Source organism: Perca flavescens, chromosome 16 (assembly GCF_004354835.1).
Source record: "Perca flavescens isolate YP-PL-M2 chromosome 16, PFLA_1.0, whole genome shotgun sequence".
NCBI classification, from domain to species: Eukaryota; Metazoa; Chordata; class Actinopteri; order Perciformes; family Percidae; genus Perca; species Perca flavescens.
The window spans coordinates 15,972,859-15,991,794 of record NC_041346.1 but is presented as its reverse complement, the minus strand read 5'-3'; the positions used below and the strand labels follow the sequence as shown (position 1 = coordinate 15,991,794).

Below are 18,936 nucleotides of genomic sequence, written 5' to 3'. Positions count from 1 at the left end.
TTCCTTATATGTGCTGCTTTTGTCTTATGTTAAATGTAATCATTAAGCTTTGTTATGCTTTCATTGTAAGGGATGCTTTGTACCCATTTGAATAAAATGCCTGTATTTAGTTACATAGATGCATATTGACCTACAATTTACTGCTTTAAGAAGTTATTTCCTGCACATTAATGTATGTGGCAAGACAAAATCAGTGAAGAAGTCAGTGACCTCAGTTAGTATGGCAGTGGTGGAGCTGGGAATTAAATCTGAATCAAGGTAGGCTAATCTGAAGCTTGGATGTCACTATAAAGGGATTAACTGACCAGATTACTGGTGCCCTCATTGACTGATTGACTGATTGAACCACAAATCTTCTGCACTGCCAGGTGCTCTGACTTTATTGAGCGTTTTGGCTCAGATTTGCCAGGTATGCAGTCAATGTCAGATATCTAATAGTCTTGTTTAAAACATGATGTAAAGTTTGGATTATTACCTTTGGATGACCTACCTGGGGATGTTAGCCATGTTGATGCTAAAAAGCACAAAGTTTTGGAGAACTAAAATGGTTACATGGAATTTTAAAATATATTTTATTTATGTACCAAAATCAAACATTTTGGTCCTTGACCATTTGAACTGTTTACTCATACCTTCCCTGCTTCATAAATCAGTGGAAAACTTTTTAAACTACTTTACATAGTAATTGTGGTCAAAGGTCATTATAATTTGAATAATTTTGAAGTGAATATGTGACAAACCGTTGGAAACTACAGTAAGTTCACCAAATTTATTCAGGAGACAATCTCGGGGTCAAAGTAGGGTCATTAAAGTTGTCTCTGTGTGTAGTCGTTACACCTACTTCCTCATCTTGTCTGCCAACCTTTTGACTTCTAAAGCTAATACATCATCATTTCAATAGAAATCAGGAATGCCTGCTTTTTTGTTTTTGTTTCCCTGTGTGTTTTAGTTTCCTTCTCTTTATGTCTATATCATAGCTCAAAACTTTCTCTCTAGTTCATATGAGTATGTGTGCATAGGTATTTTTATATAGTTACAGCTATCTAGGTGAAGACAGCTTGTAATAGGTTTTTAGATAATGATTATCAAATCACCTGAAAGAGAGACGGTGCTTTCCTCTAGTGTACTTTAAGAAAACAATACTGATGGTACTGCGCAGGTAATTTGCTAATTCATAACTGATCCAAGACTTGTAAGATGAGAAATGTTTCATGTTTATAAATTATGGCCGTGCTTGAGAGAGCCATAGTTGCTCTGTGTTCCTAATTGCTTTTCTAAGTAGTAACTTCTGGAAACCCAGCTGTCTGTCAAGGCTGCGAGAGAAAGGAGGAAAAAAGAAAGAGAACGGAGATGAATGAGGCAACTCCTGCCCTTAATGACCTCTTGTACTTTTTCACTCATTTGTCTGTCTCCCATGTACAAGCACACACACATGCAGAGACACACTTAGAACAAACAGGACAACATATGTGGGCCATGCTGTCCCAGTTCTGCTAACATCATTAGATGAAGAGTGCTGGGAGGATTTGGAACATCTGATATACTGTAGAATAATACTGAACATGAGACTGTAACACACACATGCAGGTATGCATGCAAAGACCAACGGTTCATTGATGTTGCAGACTTAACTAGATGCATTACAATTCACAGAATTGACAAGCAAGCCTCTCTTTCATGCTGAAAATCCAGAACATAGTGTCTCTTTTAAAAAAAGCCTAAATGTAAGGCAGCAGCTGGGCAGTGAAAGGCCTGTTGGTGAGATTGCTTAAATGCAGTGTGTAAGCAAACTGCATCTATAGGCATGAATTTGACTCTTAAGTGCGTGTTTAAATGAGACTGTTTTGCCGCTTTGGGCGATCTGAGGTGAAGCACTGAACCTAAACTGTGTACTGAATTTTGTGTTTTGTGGAGACGATGAATACTGTAGTGTGAACTGAGGCAATTTAGTTTGACCTGCCAAGAGAAAAATGCTATAATCTTTTATTACTGTGTATTGTAGTAACTTTTTAAATCTCAAAGAAACAGTAAGGTGACATGAGTTACTCCGGACAGTGTGGACCCAGTGATATCCCCACATACCAGCTTGTCAGACAAAAATAAACAGTAGCAAATCGGGCCTGTAATCTCTCAACATGTTCCATTGCATCTTATTCAAAGCTGGACTGAACTCGAGAACGCCACAGTCCAGCAACAATTACCAATCTTGTATGCTTGTTTGCAAAAGATGGGAAAGATTCTTCATTGGCAGCCACCTTTAGTGCACGAGCCAAATACTATTGGGCTCATTCTATTCATCATTTTCATTATGTGTATAATTGCATTTATTAGTGTAATATTTTGTCATGTGTGTTGATGAGTATCAAACATGTTGGTCTGCACTCACTGCCCAACAGATCAGCCAGAAAAAGCTGAAGAAATTTGAGAAGGAGTACCACACCTTGAGGGAGCAGCAGGAGCAACAGGAGGCCCCAATCGAGAGATATGAGGTAGACATCAGCCCAACATATTCACTTGTGCATATTAAGCATTACAAATTCTCCATAAAATTAACATACATTTGATATTTAGGTAGATTTACTTTTCAAAAGACATGCAACTCTGATTTGGTTCTCCTTAAAATTATTTATATCCTGTATCCTTGATTTATATTTATATAGGTTATATTTTAGTATCCAAAGTATTACATTTTATCTCACAACTCTGGAACTATTTTGGTGTTACAACTAAATGGTGTTAAAGCAACCATATTCTGACAGATTTTTTTGTAGACCTTGACGGTCCTTGTTTGGGAAAGAAATACTACAAGGCACCAAAAAAAAAAAAAAAAAAAAAAAAACATTAAGTGTACACGCCATAAGTCATCTCAAGGGTAGCGGGTTGGTTATAAATAGTACAAGATCATCAATTACAGTGCCTGAACCCCTGCTTGGTTTGCTCTTGAAAAATGCTTCCAACCAACCAATGTCATTGTTTTGTATGTCAAACAAGATATTTTGAGATGTTTGTATTATTGCTGTTTCTGAGGGTTTTCATACACTCAACCTTTAAGACAGACTGCAGTCAGGTTGGTTTTAATCAGATTATAATTGTTTCTTCATTTTAAAATACTTTAGGCAGGGCAAGCCCGCTTTATTTGTATAGCACATTTCAGCAGGGCAATTCAAAGTGCTTTACATAAAACATTAAAGAGCAGTTAGAAAACAATTAAAAACTATTTAAAAACATTAATAAACAAATTAAAAACATTAAAAGACAAGAATAAAATTGATAGTGCAGTATAAGAATAAAAGTTACAGTGAAGTATAAGAAATTAAAGTTAATAAAATAGATTATTTAAAGAAAAGCAACATCAAAAAGATAGGTCTTTAGCTTAGATTTAAAAGAACTGAGAGTTGCAGCGGACCTACAGGTTTCTGGGAGTTTGTTCCAAATATGTGGAGCATAAAAACTGAACGCTGCTTCCCCCTGTTTAGTTCTGACTCTGGGAACAACAAGTAGACCTGTCCCAGACGACCTGAGAGGTCTGGGTGGGTCATAGTGTAGTAGCAGATCAGAAATGTATTTTGGCCCTAAACCGTTTAGTGATTTATAAACCAGTAAAAGTATTTTAAAATCAATTCTTTGAGGCACTGGAAGCCAGTGTAGAGACTTCAGTAGTGGAGTGATGTGATCCACTTTCTTGGGCTTAGTGAGGACTGGAGCAGCAGCGTTCTGAATCAGCTGCAGCTGTCTAATTGATTTTTTAGGAAGACCTGTAAAGACCCCGTTACAGTAGTCAAGTCTACTGAAGATAAAAGCATGGACAAGTTTTTCCAGATCCTGCTGAGACATAAGTCCTTTAACCCTTGATATATTTTTAAGGTGATAATAAGGTGATTTTTTAATTATGTTAATGCGGCTTTTAAAATTCAGGTCTGAGTCCATGACTACACCAAGACTTCTGGCTTTGTCTGTTGTTTTTAACATTGTCGTTTGAAGCTGAGCGCTGACTTTCAATTGTTCCTCTTTTGCTCCAAAAACAACCACCTCCGTTTTTTCTTCATTTAATTTAAGAAAGTTCTGGCACATCCAATCATTAAGCATATTTCAGATTATCACAACTGCAATTATGTATTCAAATCATTTTTACCAATGCCTTGTTTGTTTACATTTGAATCGGTTCCATTTATCCTATTTTTAGCGAGCACATCAGGGCATTAAAAATGACATTTCTTTTATTAATGAAAAACATTTGATTTGTTTGAGCAGGATTATTTCAATGAAGAGCGTGTACTCATAAATGAGAATGTGTGCATTATTTACATTAAGACCGTTATATAAGACAAAGGCTGGAATTTTAAATCTTTTCTTGAAAGTAGGATAGGGATATCTAGTGAAAGTGTGATATCTATAAATTATCCCCTTAACTCCGTTGCTTCTCATCTCCGGGAAATTATTTTACATGTATGTCTGTATTTTAATACAGCTGTCTGTTGCTGTTAATTATGTACAAACAGTTTATGCCCTGTTAAACATTACAGATAACTCTTGCTGTCTAATTACACTCACCTGATCATAGTTAACTTTTACACTCACACAATCTCATTCTGTATATTGTTGCACTGAGCCAGGAAAGCTGCTTACACATTCATTTGCAACTCTTCATGATTAACTAATTTTCAATGCTCTGCTATCTCTTCACTCTTCTTCCTCTTTCATGTTCCCTCACTTCTTTCTGTTCATGCGCTCTTCTGTTTTTCTGTCCCCCTTTTTCTTGTTTCATTCTCTGCCTCTGTCCAGCGGGAGAATCGTCGTTTGCAGGAGGCTAACATGCGTTTGGAGCAGGAGAATGACGATCTGGCACATGAACTAGTCAGCAGCAAGATAGCCCTACGAAAAGACCTCGACAACGTAAGACAAAAAAATATGTGTGTGTGTGTGTTCTGTAACCACACTTAACAGAAGTATGTCGTGGAACAATTGTGCAAGAACTGAAACAAAATGAGAAAGATTGCAGACATGAGTGTCTTTGTGCAACAAATACACTTACATGTAGTAACACCTTTATTTACACAACTTCAAAATGTCATTAGTGTGTCAGTTTAATTTGAATTACTTTGAAATGAAGGACAGTGGAGAGAGCTATGACAGAAGTAGGGCAAATGTAACTTTCAATAACCTCATCGACATTGGGTTATTTTTTTCGTGTGTGTTTGTGTCAGGCTGAGGAGAAGGCAGACGCCCTGAATAAAGAGTTGCTGCTGACCAAACAGAAACTGGTGGACTCTGAGGATGAGAAGAGACGACTGGAGGAAGAATCTGCACAGGTTAGAGCCAACAACGAGGCACTTTTCAGCCTGATATCTATATTTTAGACATTAGCTGAAGATGTGTTTTCCTTTAAATCTCATGTGGCACACAGGGTTACAAATGGTCAGAAAGTGACAGCACTATTGCAACACAAATTCTCAAGTGAAGGAATCTTTTAGAATTATTGTGAAGAGCCGCTGCTTAAATCTCCTGTCCTGGGGCCAAGAGGGAGACTAGCAGGATATATGCAATATTAATGTCGCAGGCTGTGATTGAGCAGTCTATCTTATGAACATAGCCAAGAGTCTGCAGGTTTTATTCCAACCAAACACTGTGATGACTGATTTTACAGATAAAGTCTCTTTCTGTGGATGATGGTGTGTTAATTGGTATAATCACCTTTTTTTGGTAGGAATAAAACATGCAGGCATGTCTACTTTTAGTTTAATACACTGTAATTTATCTTTTTCCGAGGTAGCAGTACTGACCATACCATTACTGGTTATGCTGTACCTACACCGGCCTCCTCAAAAGCGAACTACACATCAAATTCAGCCGAGTCAAACCATAAGCCATTAAATCCCCTTTAAACATACAGCAAATGCCAAACACAAGCATTTATCTGTCTCTCTCTGTATACTGTATTCACCTTTCAACATACAGTAGGTCTCTCTCCTAACCACTTTATCATTTAATCTGTCCATGCCATTTTCTCCCTGTCTGTATAGATCATTGTATGGCCTCCGTCTATGTCATACAATTGGTAGAACAAACTATATTCCAAAAATGTTCAGGGCTTCCTCTATCCATCCGTCCAATGTCAAAGAAAGTCAGTTCATCTTTGATGTTGATTTTCTTGAGGATGATGAAGAATACCTCTGAGGTGAAGGACAGATCCACTGCCCTCTGTTCCCATGTGTGTTCAGTGCTGTCCTCCAAATGTGTCTCCTTGATTGTGTAGGTCTAGCTGTGAATGATTTATGTGCTTGCATAGAGGTTACGTTGAGGGTGTGACTTTGCCCTGGGCTTCAAGTCTGACAATACCTTTCTTTGTCTTCTTCACATGTCATGGCAGTCACATGGTCTCTGGGGCCTCTGACTCGGCGCACGTTCTTGGTCTCAGTTAGGGCTGGGCGATATGGAGAAAATCAGATATCACGATATTCTTGACCAAATACCTCGATATCGCGGTGATATTCTAGGGTTGAGAGTTGGTGCTTTAACAAAATATCTTCACACTTACATTTTAGATAAATAATCATCAGTAATGTGGACATAATGTCTAAGTGGGGACAGTCTGGTAAGTTCAGAAAAGTACATCACTTTACTGTAATGTAGCCTTTAAAACCAGTAAAAGACAACACTTACGTCATATCACGATATTACGATGTCCAAAATCTAAGAAGATATCTAGTCTCATATCACGATATCTATATAATATCGATATACTGCCCAGCCCTAGTCTCAGTATCTGTGTTTGTTTGCTTCCACAGCTAAAGGAGATGTGCAGACGAGAGCTTGATAAGTCTGAATCAGAGATAAAGAAGAATGGCTCCATTATTGGAGAATATAAGCAGGTATGTACTATAAATCTGAATTGTGTGCTTTAGAATTGATTTAGTACAGAAATCACTTAAAAAGACTCAAATTTAGAAGTCTAGCAAGAGTGTTGGTTCCTTTGAGTTTGCTTATAGTACAGTACTATGAGCCTTGCTGTTAAAATCATATTACTGAAGTGTCTTTTCTCACAAGTACATTTAGGAGAAGTGAAACTATAAACTGTGGCAGACTCACCCTAGTTTCCTTGAAACGTTTTGAACACTGTGATTTTTCAGTTTAGATCCAACATCATAACCCCTTCTACACTCCACTTAACCGCCCACTAGCCCAAGCTTAGACAGATCTCCCAAGGCTCTTTAACGTGATGATCAATACATACGTCCATCCAATACAGAAATACAAATATTTAACTATACAATTACACCAATGTATATTAATACATCCTAATGAGTAAACATATATACCTAAAATTAAATACAAAAGTAAGAAATGTAAGCCGAGAAGAGGATGAAAAGTAAATATATTTAAATAAAAGGGAGCATGATTAAACACAGGAACATATTTACATGGAGTTGTTCCTCACAGTCGCAGCATTTGGTATCGCACATCCTTTGTTACATCTATTGTATCTTGAAACCTTTTTGTGTTCATTCCTGTCCGATAAACTATAGTATGTTCTCCAGTAATGCAATACCAGCAAAATACCATTAGTCAATACTGTAAGAGCATCAAAAAGTTTCTGATAATACTAATCCTTATTTGTATAGCAAAGATAAGAGTGCTTCTCAAAGAACAATGCATTGTTCTTGTTCAATTTTTGTTCACAATTATACAATAACATGTATAAGCATTAACCTAAATAAAATAAAATGAAACTCTGATCAAATTAATAGATAAATAAAGAATATGACAATGAGTCAGCCAGCCTTTCTGTTTGTCCCTGTCATTAAACAGTCTTGGGACTCTCATGTAACAAACTCTGTCTCCCTTAGTTTTATGGCTAGACTCTGGAATGTCTACACACATGCACATATGGAGTTAAAAGGTCTGAAATATAGCACGGAGCCAAGAAATGAAAGGTAATCAATAAAATCTTTAAATCAATCCTAAAACCTTCTGGGAGCCAACAATAGGTGTTGACAAGTCAAACCTCTTCGCTCTGGTTAAAAGCTTAGCAGCTGACTTTAATACAGTTGCTGTTGTTTTCCAGCAGCAATAAGGAAACTGGACACTAATTATTTATATCAGAGAATTTATTCTAATCTGTAGCTTGGATTTAATTTCATGAGGAGCTTTAACATTTAAAGTAGATGAGCAGAAAGCTGCTCATTGATCTGGAAGACACACAGAACAAAGTGGAGCTATGCTAATTAAAGATGCAAGTGCATAAGAAACAGGGCAAGACAGCAATTAGCAGTAGCTTGATGATCAGATAGAAACAGCCAGTAATTCTGTACAGCAGGTCCACGTTAGAGTTTAGTTTACACACACACGTTAACAATTTAAAACTGACATTTAAAAGGTTACTCGATTGAAGACTTAATAACCCAAAATGAACAACTAAAAATGTTTAACAGGACTGAAGAGAACTTGAGCAAAAGCTGCCAACAATTGGCGATCTCTGCTTAGCAGCAAGTAATGGCCTGAAGTTATTAGTTCATTTAAATCTCAAAGACAACATAAATGAAAAAGTGAATATAGATTTAAACATTTTTTACTTAACATCTCAAAAGATTTCCACTAAACAACTCTTGTTCTGATCCTTTCACTAAGTAGGCCAAGCAGTCATTATCGTCAAGATAATACTCAGTGTGCAAATACTACAGTGACAAGACTGGTTGAGCACCTCTTCTCCACTTATCTTTCCTTATTTGGCTCGTCTTTTCAGATCTAAGCTCTGATCAAGTCATTACTTTCGCAAGACTAGCTATAAATATTTAAAAAACAATATGAAAGCAATCCGTTTTCATTCATCCCACTAGTTCTTGAAGAAACTTCTAATTGTATGAAATGTCACTAAGCTGAACTCAGAGCCTTTGGTGACTGAGCCTGTAGGCATATTTTGAGTTCTTGTCTCTGTGAATTCCTCTTACGGTGATTTTCATCCTCTCAGATCTCATCCTGTCACTAAATGCTTAAATATAAACCTACCCAGATCAAGTGCTAATACCATCAGCACATTCAGACATTATGCAACAATCCAGCTCGTATCGCTGCCTGTGGAGGCAGACACAAATAGCAAGAGGACTAATTTAGAAACGGACCTTAACTTCACCTGAGTCTAAAAATATCGATAGCAGATCTGAACACTGATTTTGAGCTGTTAGGGATTTGATGGTTGTGTGTCTGTGTGCGTTTGTGTGTGTATTATGGGTGAAAGCAGCCTTTAGATTGCTAGCATGCAGCTAAGTAGAGCTAAATGTGAAAATGTCAAAAATTGTTCTTTTTGTGACAGAGACTAAGGGGGTGATAGATGGAGAGAGGGAGAAAATGAACAGAAGTCCTTGGAGGAGAGTAGAGGGAGGACAGCAGCATTCAATCCTCTGGGATTGACAAATTGTGAAATGCCCCAAAATAGCCTGAATTGTTTTCCAACCCAGAAAACTCAAATTATTCTTCAAATAGCATTTGCCTTTTTCAGTGTCTGTGAATGCCAAGTTTCTTTTTGTGGGATTAGAGCCAAAAAAGCTTGTGTGCTAATTGCCCCTCCAGCCCACGAGGACAGAGAAGCGTCTGTTAATGGTGAAGCTAAAAGCAGTGTTAAGTGGAGTACTGTAATCCCTGTTGTAGGAGCGGAGCCTGCGTAGATACACTCAGGCCTCCCGGGTATTTGCCATGGACAGCGACATGTGCCAGTGCATGTGTCTCTGAGGCCCTGTTAGCATTATATTTATTTTATTTTTTACAGTTTAAAAAATTCTGATACTGGGTGCTAAAATACATTTTTTGATTGAGCACTGCACCCTAACAGTCTGCTACTAGTTAAACGCTTTATACATAATGTCATCAGAATCAGAAAGGGTTTTTATTGCCAAGTACGTTTTTTAACACATACAAGGAATTTGTTTTGGTGTTGTTGGTGCACATCACACATTCTCTAAATGTAATAAACAATATAAGTATAGGTATAAACAATATAAGTATATGTACACAGTATGTATTAAATTAAAAATAAAGATAAAAATAAAATAAAATAAATAAATAAAGAGCAAAGAGCATTACAGCAGAGAGAGAACAGTGGCATGAAGAGCCAGGTGGAGAGTCAGGGTGGTTTCCGGGCCTTGTTAATAAGGCTAGTGGCGGAGGGGAAAAAGCTGTTCATGTGGCGTGAGGTTTTGGTCCTGATGGACCTCAGCCTCCTGCCAGAGGGGAGTGGCTCAAAGAGTTTGTGTCCGGGGTGGGAGGGGTCAGCCACAATCTTTCCAGCACGCTTCAGACTCCTGGTGGCGTAAAGGTCCTGGAGCAGCGGCAGATTGCAGCCAATCACCTTATAATCATAAGTGTGATAAAGCAATTAACATACAGCAGCATTTGCTAACAATACTGTATGCCCATTTTAAGCATACATACTGTATACATTATTGACAGAGAAAAAAAGAGATTGTTTGTGGGAATAAATAGAAAATGAACAACATGAAAACAAAAAATGGCCCGCCTGAAGAAGAAACAAGCACAAAAGTATTGTATGACATACAAGTGTCAGAAAACAATAACCAGAATGAAGGAAACAACAATACTGTTCATCCTGAATTAAGATAAGATAAATGATCCTTGACAGTTTACAGATGGTACAGTGATAAAGATTCCTGACTGAAGACTGACATGTACCTCTTCCTACCTCCTTCTCCCCTCTCCCTCTCACATACTTTAAAACACTGCAGAACACACTGTCCTCTTCACCATATTCCTCTTAGCCCTTTTACAAATTATGAAAAAATATAAAGAGAGGAAAATGCCTACTTCCCATGTGGGGTAGAACACTTATTGAAGACAGAAGGCTAGTGGGTCAAGTTAAAGCTTCACAAAGTAAAATTTTTTTTCCAGCATTCCAAGGGAGTACTCTTTAAAATAAGGAGGCAGGGAGAGTAAAAGAGCAAGAGGGCAGCTGCTGATCAAGAGGGATAAGGGACCAGTAATGATGAAGGGAAGGTAGAGAGATGGGTTTAGTAATGGCAGTTGAGAGCCAATGAAGGAGAGGATGACAGGAGAAAAAGATAAAAAAGGACAGGTAGGAGGAAAGGGATGGATATTTGCTTGGCTAAAGATACACAGATAGATGTATAGATTGATCTCTAAGGGAGGAGGATGAGGAGAGATATACAGTATGTGCCACAGGGAACCAGAAAGAAAGGCAGAGAGCAGGAATAGAAAGAGAGATAGATTGTCTGTCTACAGAGAGGTGGGATGACCCGATGTTCCCGTTAGGATGACTCATGTCACATCGATATCTCTGTTCGTCGGCAAGCTAGAGCGTGTGTGTGTGTGTGTGTGTGTGTGTGTGTGTGTGTGTGTGTGTGTGTGTGTGTGTGTGTGTGTGTGTGTGTGTGTGTGTGTGTGTGTGTGTGTGTGTGTGTGTGTGTGTGTGTGTGTGTGTGTGTGTGTGTGTGTGTGTGTGTGTGTGTGTGTGTGTGCCATCGTGTTTGTAGCTGAGGGTTATAGGTATAGAAGGAGGGGTATATATATAAGGATGCACATGTATGCTCATGCGGGTAAATCTGGTGTGCCCTGCTGGAAAAACAGGACCTTTTGACACCACTAATGGACTTAAGAGTAAGAGGATGAAGTCTGTGCAACAGAGACTGATTTACATAGAAACACGAACAAGGTTGTGCACAGTGGTATGGTCAGAATCAAAATAGCTTTCTCAGTGGAACAATACACTTCTCTATTTTGGTTTTGGTCCAATTGTGTTCCTTCGTCCCATTACATCCTAGCTTTACTATAACAAAAAATACTAGAAGCTTTTGGGGTGGAAGGAAAAGGAGGGTGATTGAGTTTGAGGCGTTCATTACATAGGGTTACCAATATATTCATGTAATGGAAATGTATATCTTCCACGTTTTCATCCTGAAACCTTAGTAGAACCAATGTTCTAAACTCATACATATTAATAGAATCTGTGGATAATATATATGTACAGTATTAGAAAACTGGCAAGACTCAAAAAATTTAAACAAGCTACTGTATCTGTATTATGTTTTTAAGTGATTTATCTTCAGCTAACTAACATGGTGCAGCTCTAGATACAAAAGCTGTACTGTACTGTCAAGCTGAGCGTCACGTTGAGTGGCTCAGTAGAAATTCATTGGACTTTGGGTGAATTGTTGATCACATTGACGGCAGTCTGAAAGCTCTGTAACTGAACACACTGTCTCTGGTTCATATAGATCTGCTCCCAGCTGAGTGAACGACTGGAGAAACAACAGACAGCCAACCGAGGAGAACTGGAGAAAATCCGGGTGAATTTTACACACAAACACACACCGTGAAACAACGCTGTTTGCACTCAAACTCTGCTGTAGATTACCAGTCTGGACTATAAGTGGAGCATAATTGCAGAGCTATGCTGTTAGGGACAAATGTATGAATGTACAGTATATGTATTTTACAGTCGGCCTACTAATTAGGAAAATTAATGTGTGTAGTGTAGACTTAGAGTGAAAATGCTCAACACATATTTTACAGAGCTTTATTTACAGTGTATATAACTTCTAAATTTGTATTTCATGTATCAGAAATTCTCTACAATCATTGTTGAGTTGATACACTCTATAACCCTAGATGCAGCTGTTACCTCCATGTAGAACGTCAGAGCCTGAAATGCACAGAACCGTTTAGATCTCTCACTCCCGGAGTTTGCAGATATGTTGGGAACTATGTTGCCATCTTACTGTCTTGCCTGGCAGTGAAATCAAAGCTTTTGGGGGAAGAATGACAAAGGGGGCCAAGCAGCCAGGGCCAGGCATCTCACATCCAGCACTTGGCTGGTGAACTGTTTGTTTCGACTGTAGCTGGGAGAATGGCCATTTTGGCATAGAGCTCTGTCAGGGCTGCCCAAGATCTCACAAAAGGACAAACAAAAGGTTTATTGCACCAAGGACAAGTCTTGTAAAGGATGTAGCAGCGCTTGTGTGTGTGTGTGTGTGTGTGTGTGTGTGTGTGTGTGTGTGTGTGTGTGTGTGTGTGTGTGTGTGTGTGTGTGTGTGTGTGTGTGTGTGTGTGTGTGTGTGTGTGTGTTAGAGGTAAATGTTTATCATCTTGTTTGTTCTTGTCCTTTTTTGTTCTTGTATTATTCAGTAATAATGGTGTAGCAAATGCAATATAATTTTAAGCAATCACAATAATAACTGAAGAAGGGAACACTGATGTGAATAATATATCATTAGAAATGTTAAAGCATGTTAAATAATATACTGACATACTTATTCACCAAAAATATTTAAAGTGACGACCGAAACAATTTCAGCTCTGGCACTCTGCTGCTTCATTAATTCTCTCATCCACTTCTGTAGGGATGAGCCAAGAAACGTTATGTAATTGCTATTCAGCTTTAAACTCCGTTGACAATTTAATCCAAATATGTAATAGTGTTATGAAATATTTATTTTGAGGGAATAGCTCAACAGACATAGTCAACTGTTGTTGCTAAGAACTAACTGAGGTGCTGTGGACAATGCTGCTTGTTACTGCAAACTACTGCTAATGTATCTCGGGGTCTCAAAGGAGTCAAACTACTAAGCAGGACCCTGCCTGCACTGCCATTAGGATGGTTAGTAGCCATGAGCCACACTTCGGAAGAGCAAGTGAAGCAGGAACACTAAAACTACAATTTGTACATATGTATTTGTGATGCTGTAGTAGTAGTAGTATTGTCTTGGATTAGTCTGAGGCTGGGTATTTTTACAGCTTCAAACACTTCAGTATAGAATAGCTCACAAAAATAACGCCCCAGTATTAAAATGAGTGACTTGAAAATGAACAACAAAAAGTACCTTAATAGGGTGTTGTCCTGCAGCGCAGTCAGTATGCCTCTCTTTGTACGGATTTTCTGTTGCTTGCACAAATGTTCTGTGCCTAATAATAGCTCATCATATACAGCACAAGGGCACCCAAAAAGAGCTCTTTGACTAAAGGGCAGGTTGGAGTGCAGCCCTGACAGAAGAAGGAAAGCATAGTCTGCTTGTATGGCTACTACACTAATGGTTCAGTAAATAAGCAGAGCACTGTCTCTGCTCAAATTATAAAAATATCATTTCTGCAAAAAGATAGATGGGGCACCTTTAGTTTAGACACACAAATCATGTCATAGTATAGTATACCAATAAAATGACATAACTAAAGTTCTAGTCTTGGAGCTTGGCTACAAGTGTAGTCAATTTTTTGTAAGCATCAGCTGCTGGCCTATATTTTTAGCTAACCTGGAATGTTTCTTTTATTGTTCCTTTCTTCTCTAATGTTTTTTTTACTCTACTCAAGCTTAAAGGTATACTTGGTATACAAGCAACTAGTATAAAGATTTAAGTTATTATCTTGTTTTTTCCTCTAACCTTCTTTTATCCTTTTCTAGTCCAAAGTGGAAGGCTGTGAGAAGTGCAGTAGTCTTTTCAACAAAGAAGGTCGTGTGCGGGCCGCTGTGACCACAGCACCTGCTGGGGGGACTGAGGAGACAGATGAGGAGAAAGAGGGTTTGAAGAACCAGCTGAGAGAGATGGAGCTGGAACTAGCCCAGACCAAACTGCAGCTGGTGGAGGCGGAGTGCAAAATCCAGGTACAATAACATGCAGTTTTGGCCCAAAATTAAACTACAAAGTGTGAGATTTCAAGATTAACATACACGATTGAGGCCACAGATACATTAAAAATGTTCATAAATAAGATGGATTTCCCTGTCACGTGGTTTACCCTTGATGAGAACCACATGAAAAGAAGAACCCGGCAGCCGATGCTCCACAAATCACAGCAGAAAATTATCTATTAACAAGATATGTGAGCATTATTGGTGAGCTCCACTTAATTTTATGTTTATAAATGATTAGTGACATTGCTGTAGTTAACAGTGTCTAAAGCAGCATTGATATCTAATATAATTAGAGAAGAGCAATCGTATTAAAGTGGAGAGCTTTTAGACAGTAGAAATATTTCAAAAATATATAAGCACTGTAAGCACAGTTGCTGTCATTTAACGGTCAGTGTGGAAATAATTGGGGAAATCAAGAAAATGTCGAGATTTGTTTTCTTAGAAAGAGACCAGTGTGGTGAGTTAAAAAAAAAGAGACCAGAATACTGAGAACTATTTACGAGGAACACTTATGACCACCAGCAACAAAGAGCTCTGTAAGGAGTTTATCAAAAATGTTGTCAAAAAAGAAAGATGAGTATACATATGATTAACGGCATCTCTTAGAGTGGGAAGATAATTGGGATCAAAGTTGCTGATTAAGAAATGGCAAAGTGGTAAGAAATACTAGAAATCTTTTAAAAAGTACACAGAGGACCATACTCTTAAAAAACAAGAGCCAAGATCTGTTCATTTAGTTATTTATTGGCAGAGTGCTTTCGACCCCCTGTGATAGTTCTCTTTCCTCTTCAATCAGGACTTGGAGCACCACCTGGGTCTGGCCCTCAACGAAGTGCAGGCTGCCAAGAAGACCTGGTTCAACCGAACACTCAGCTCTATCAAGACCGTCACTGGGTCCCAGGGCAAGGAGACCACCTAACCTGATAACCCCATCCTCCAGTTTTACCCAGACCATGTCTGGAGCTCAGTGCAACGCACTTCACTGAAACCTCTGGACGCCTAACTTAACCCACTGGGCCATAACTCTAACATTGACCGTTAAATCCCAGAATGACCATTAATACAGACTTTAGTTACTTGTTCCTCTTATCAAGAATGTCCTCATGTTTTCCTGTTCCCAACGCTCCTAATCTTATACCCCCATCCATGTGTTCTCCTCCCCACCCCGAATGACTACAGCCAAATGTGCTGACGAGAAGGGGTTGAAATACATAAGATGAAGTACAATGGTACCACTTTCCCCAGAGACACGATGTGCTTCCGAACACAGAAAGAAAAGCGTAAAAAAAAAAAAAAAAAAAAAAAAGTGCTTCATTTATTTCTGTCTTTGTACTGCTGATATTAAAGACCCGCAGAAGGAAGATAGGACATCCAACCTGTTACTGTCCTGACGGGATAGAGAAGAAAACACTCCGTCCTTCCTAACTGTTCTGCGTGCTCCCCTCTAAACTACTGGCCAACCAGTCCCTGTTAAAAAAAAAATTGTTTTAGGTACGAGAGCTAATAGAAGCCTTTTCAAAACTGAGCTTTTTCTAATTTACGATGAACAATACCTTTCTTTTTCTATGTATGTACATGAATGTGCTTATGTAATGAGCTTGCGTGCGTGCGTGCGTGCGTGCGTGCGTGCGTGCGTGCGTGCGCATGCATGTTTGTTTTTGTGTTGACTATGAGGTGTATGTGTTCATATGTGTGAGACTGATAATGTGTTTGAATGCATAAATAATTGACTGAAATAACGTTAAAATGTGTGTATAAAAGAGAGTGAGAGCGCGTGAAGGTCCAAGGGAAAGAAAAAAAGCACTAAGGTTATGAGTGTGTGCATGCATGTTAGGGGAAAAAAGGTTTTCCCTGGTTGTCTAGTTTCCTTTAATGTTTAAACGTGTATATGAATGATGCTGAAGAAAAGTTTGCTGACAAAGCCTTGATCTGAAGGTCGATAAAGATGATACTAGTGGATATGAGTATATAATTTACAGGAAGGAGAGATGCACAAATGTTGTTGTGACTACCAACAGCAGCAGCATAACTTTCCTCGCATCAAATTTCAGACATAAAACATGATTAAGGTTTGTTTGGTTTAGATGTCCCAGCACAAAGACACTAAAAAAGGATCCAAACCATGCAAACCTCTGCATGTATTATACAGTATGTGTATGTATGTTACAACACTGTTAAACCCCAGAGTAGTGCTTGTTACAAACTATAAACATCACTTAGGGGAAGTGTAAAGTCAAAATGGAAGGCAGACACGCAGACACAGCAGGTTGTAACGGCTGCTGCACTTGAACACATCTTTAACCCCCCCCACCCCTCTGGCGCCAGCTGCTCTGTGATCTGTGACCCTGACTGGCAGGGTGGCAGGCCGGGTTTATTTATCACACTTCAGTTGAGATCTCTTTTACCACTACACACACAAACTGAATTACAATGTTGATTTATATATATAAAGGCACATACAGAACAACAAACGCTTAGTGGCCACTTAAGGGACGGTCATTTGTCATGCACACAAGGTCAAGACGTTTAAGTCACTTTCTAGCAAGAATAGTTAAACAGGCCAGATTTTAGATCTGGAAGACGCTATGTTTATTGGTACTAGTCAAGGATTTTATCTTAATACAGGATGGTGAGGATAACAGAAGAAATGCCAAACATGCCTCGTCAGTGAGAGAGGTCAGAAAATATGTTTAAAACAGGAAGGCCACAAGGACAGAGATAAGTTCAGCACAGTGTACGTGTGACTTGTTGAATGTTGGCTTGACTTTTGTGTCCGCTGCTGACTGCTAAGACCAAGAAGATGAGGCAACATTAGGCAGGTGATTGTGTGTGTGTGTGTGTGTGTGTGTGTGTGTGTGTGTGTGTGTGTGTATACAAAAGCATTGTTACAGCATCTCTTCTTGGCTATTTTACAAAGCGCTCATCATCTGCACATAGATCCTGTAACATGACAGAAGCTTGTGTTTATTCCGGCTGCCTGCACAGGACTCAGTCAGAGCACCTCTGGGATGAGGTGGAACAGGATAACCACAGCACAAGCATCTCGCAGCTTCCAAAAATCTGCAGGAATAGTTTGACTTTATCAAACCAGCGTGGAGCAAAATCCACACTTTGTTGCATTGATGCCTCAAATAATGGAATGTGTTCAGGAGGAAAAAGCACGTTACTCAGTAGTGAGAGGGTTGAAATATTGAAGTGGCCATTGAGTGTATACACACACTGTTGTGAATGTAGAGGCAGAAAAGACGCACACAACACAACACACACACAGATACTTTTAAGCTGCCAGAAGTGAAACTCTGCACCTTAAGTGTGGATCAGTATCACAGGAGTTACACAGTCAGTCACAGCCATCAGAGGGATGTCATCTGAGGTTAAAGCAGGGGTCAAACTGACATGCACTCTAAATCAGTCCAAAGGGGATGGGGGTTTAAAAAAGGGCTTGGTTGTGTGTGTGTTTTCATATTTAGCTGACTAGAACGGGGGCTCAACAATATTCCAATTTTTATTCATACTTTACTGATCAGATTAGACTGAATAAAAATAAACAGATAAAGCTATATTTCTTATGCCAGCCTAAAATGAACAGTCACTTGAAGGTGGAATCTGATTGGCTGAAATCTACTGGTGATGTCAGAGGAAATGTCCAATTGAAGTTGAAAGAAACAAAGGAACATTACTCTAAAGGCACTGGCTTGTATATAACAAACAAAAAAATAAATATTGAGTTTATGTTTATGATTTTCTACTCTGTAACTATAACTAATGTTGCCTACTTGTACCTACCAACCTGCTGCCGTGCTACAGTTTAATCCACAACAATGTTTTATGTTTTTAATGTTTATTTTGCTCCATGCTTCTCAATCTGACTGCCGTTTGGTTAAATAAATGCCAAAACGTAGCTTTATCATACAACAACAAAAACATTATCAACATGTGGAAATGTCATAGTGTAGGATGCATTGTGTATACTTCATGAATTTCAATATAAAGATACCAACACAAAATGAGTCTGCCTCTTTTTTGCAACTTTAATAAAAGAAAAGTCACACGCTCGGACAGCTCAACAGACAGTTGTTAAAGTAGACAATGAAATGAAGTCAAGCATAAAGTATCCAGTGCTTACAGTATGTACACAGTACAAAGAGCTCTAATCAGTCACTGATCACAGCAATGCCACAGACTAATGTCTACTAACCATGCCATAACAAATATAATAGATATAAAAACATATATAATAAAGTGTCAGAAAAAGGTCATAGCATAATATGTCACAAAAAAATGCT

The 18,936-nt window shown here is 38.6% G+C and overlaps 1 protein-coding gene across 4 annotated transcripts in view; it reads left to right on the top strand.

Moving 5' to 3' along the window:
• The window catches only part of rabgap1 (RAB GTPase activating protein 1), a 78,720-nt gene extending 60,488 nt beyond the window's left edge, over positions 1 to 18,232 (top strand). For all 4 annotated transcript variants that reach the window (XM_028600831.1, XM_028600830.1, XM_028600829.1 and 1 more), the window contains 7 exons: positions 2,397 to 2,489; positions 4,783 to 4,893; positions 5,205 to 5,309; positions 6,786 to 6,869; positions 12,240 to 12,311; positions 14,420 to 14,620; positions 15,447 to 18,232. In XM_028600831.1, the coding sequence (XP_028456632.1) occupies positions 2,397 to 2,489; positions 4,783 to 4,893; positions 5,205 to 5,309; positions 6,786 to 6,869; positions 12,240 to 12,311; positions 14,420 to 14,620; positions 15,447 to 15,569 (789 nt within the window). In that variant the 3' untranslated portion in view covers positions 15,570 to 18,232. The remainder of the gene's footprint in view (positions 1 to 2,396; positions 2,490 to 4,782; positions 4,894 to 5,204; positions 5,310 to 6,785; positions 6,870 to 12,239; positions 12,312 to 14,419; positions 14,621 to 15,446) is intronic.
• Positions 18,233 to 18,936: the final 704 nt, after the last annotated feature.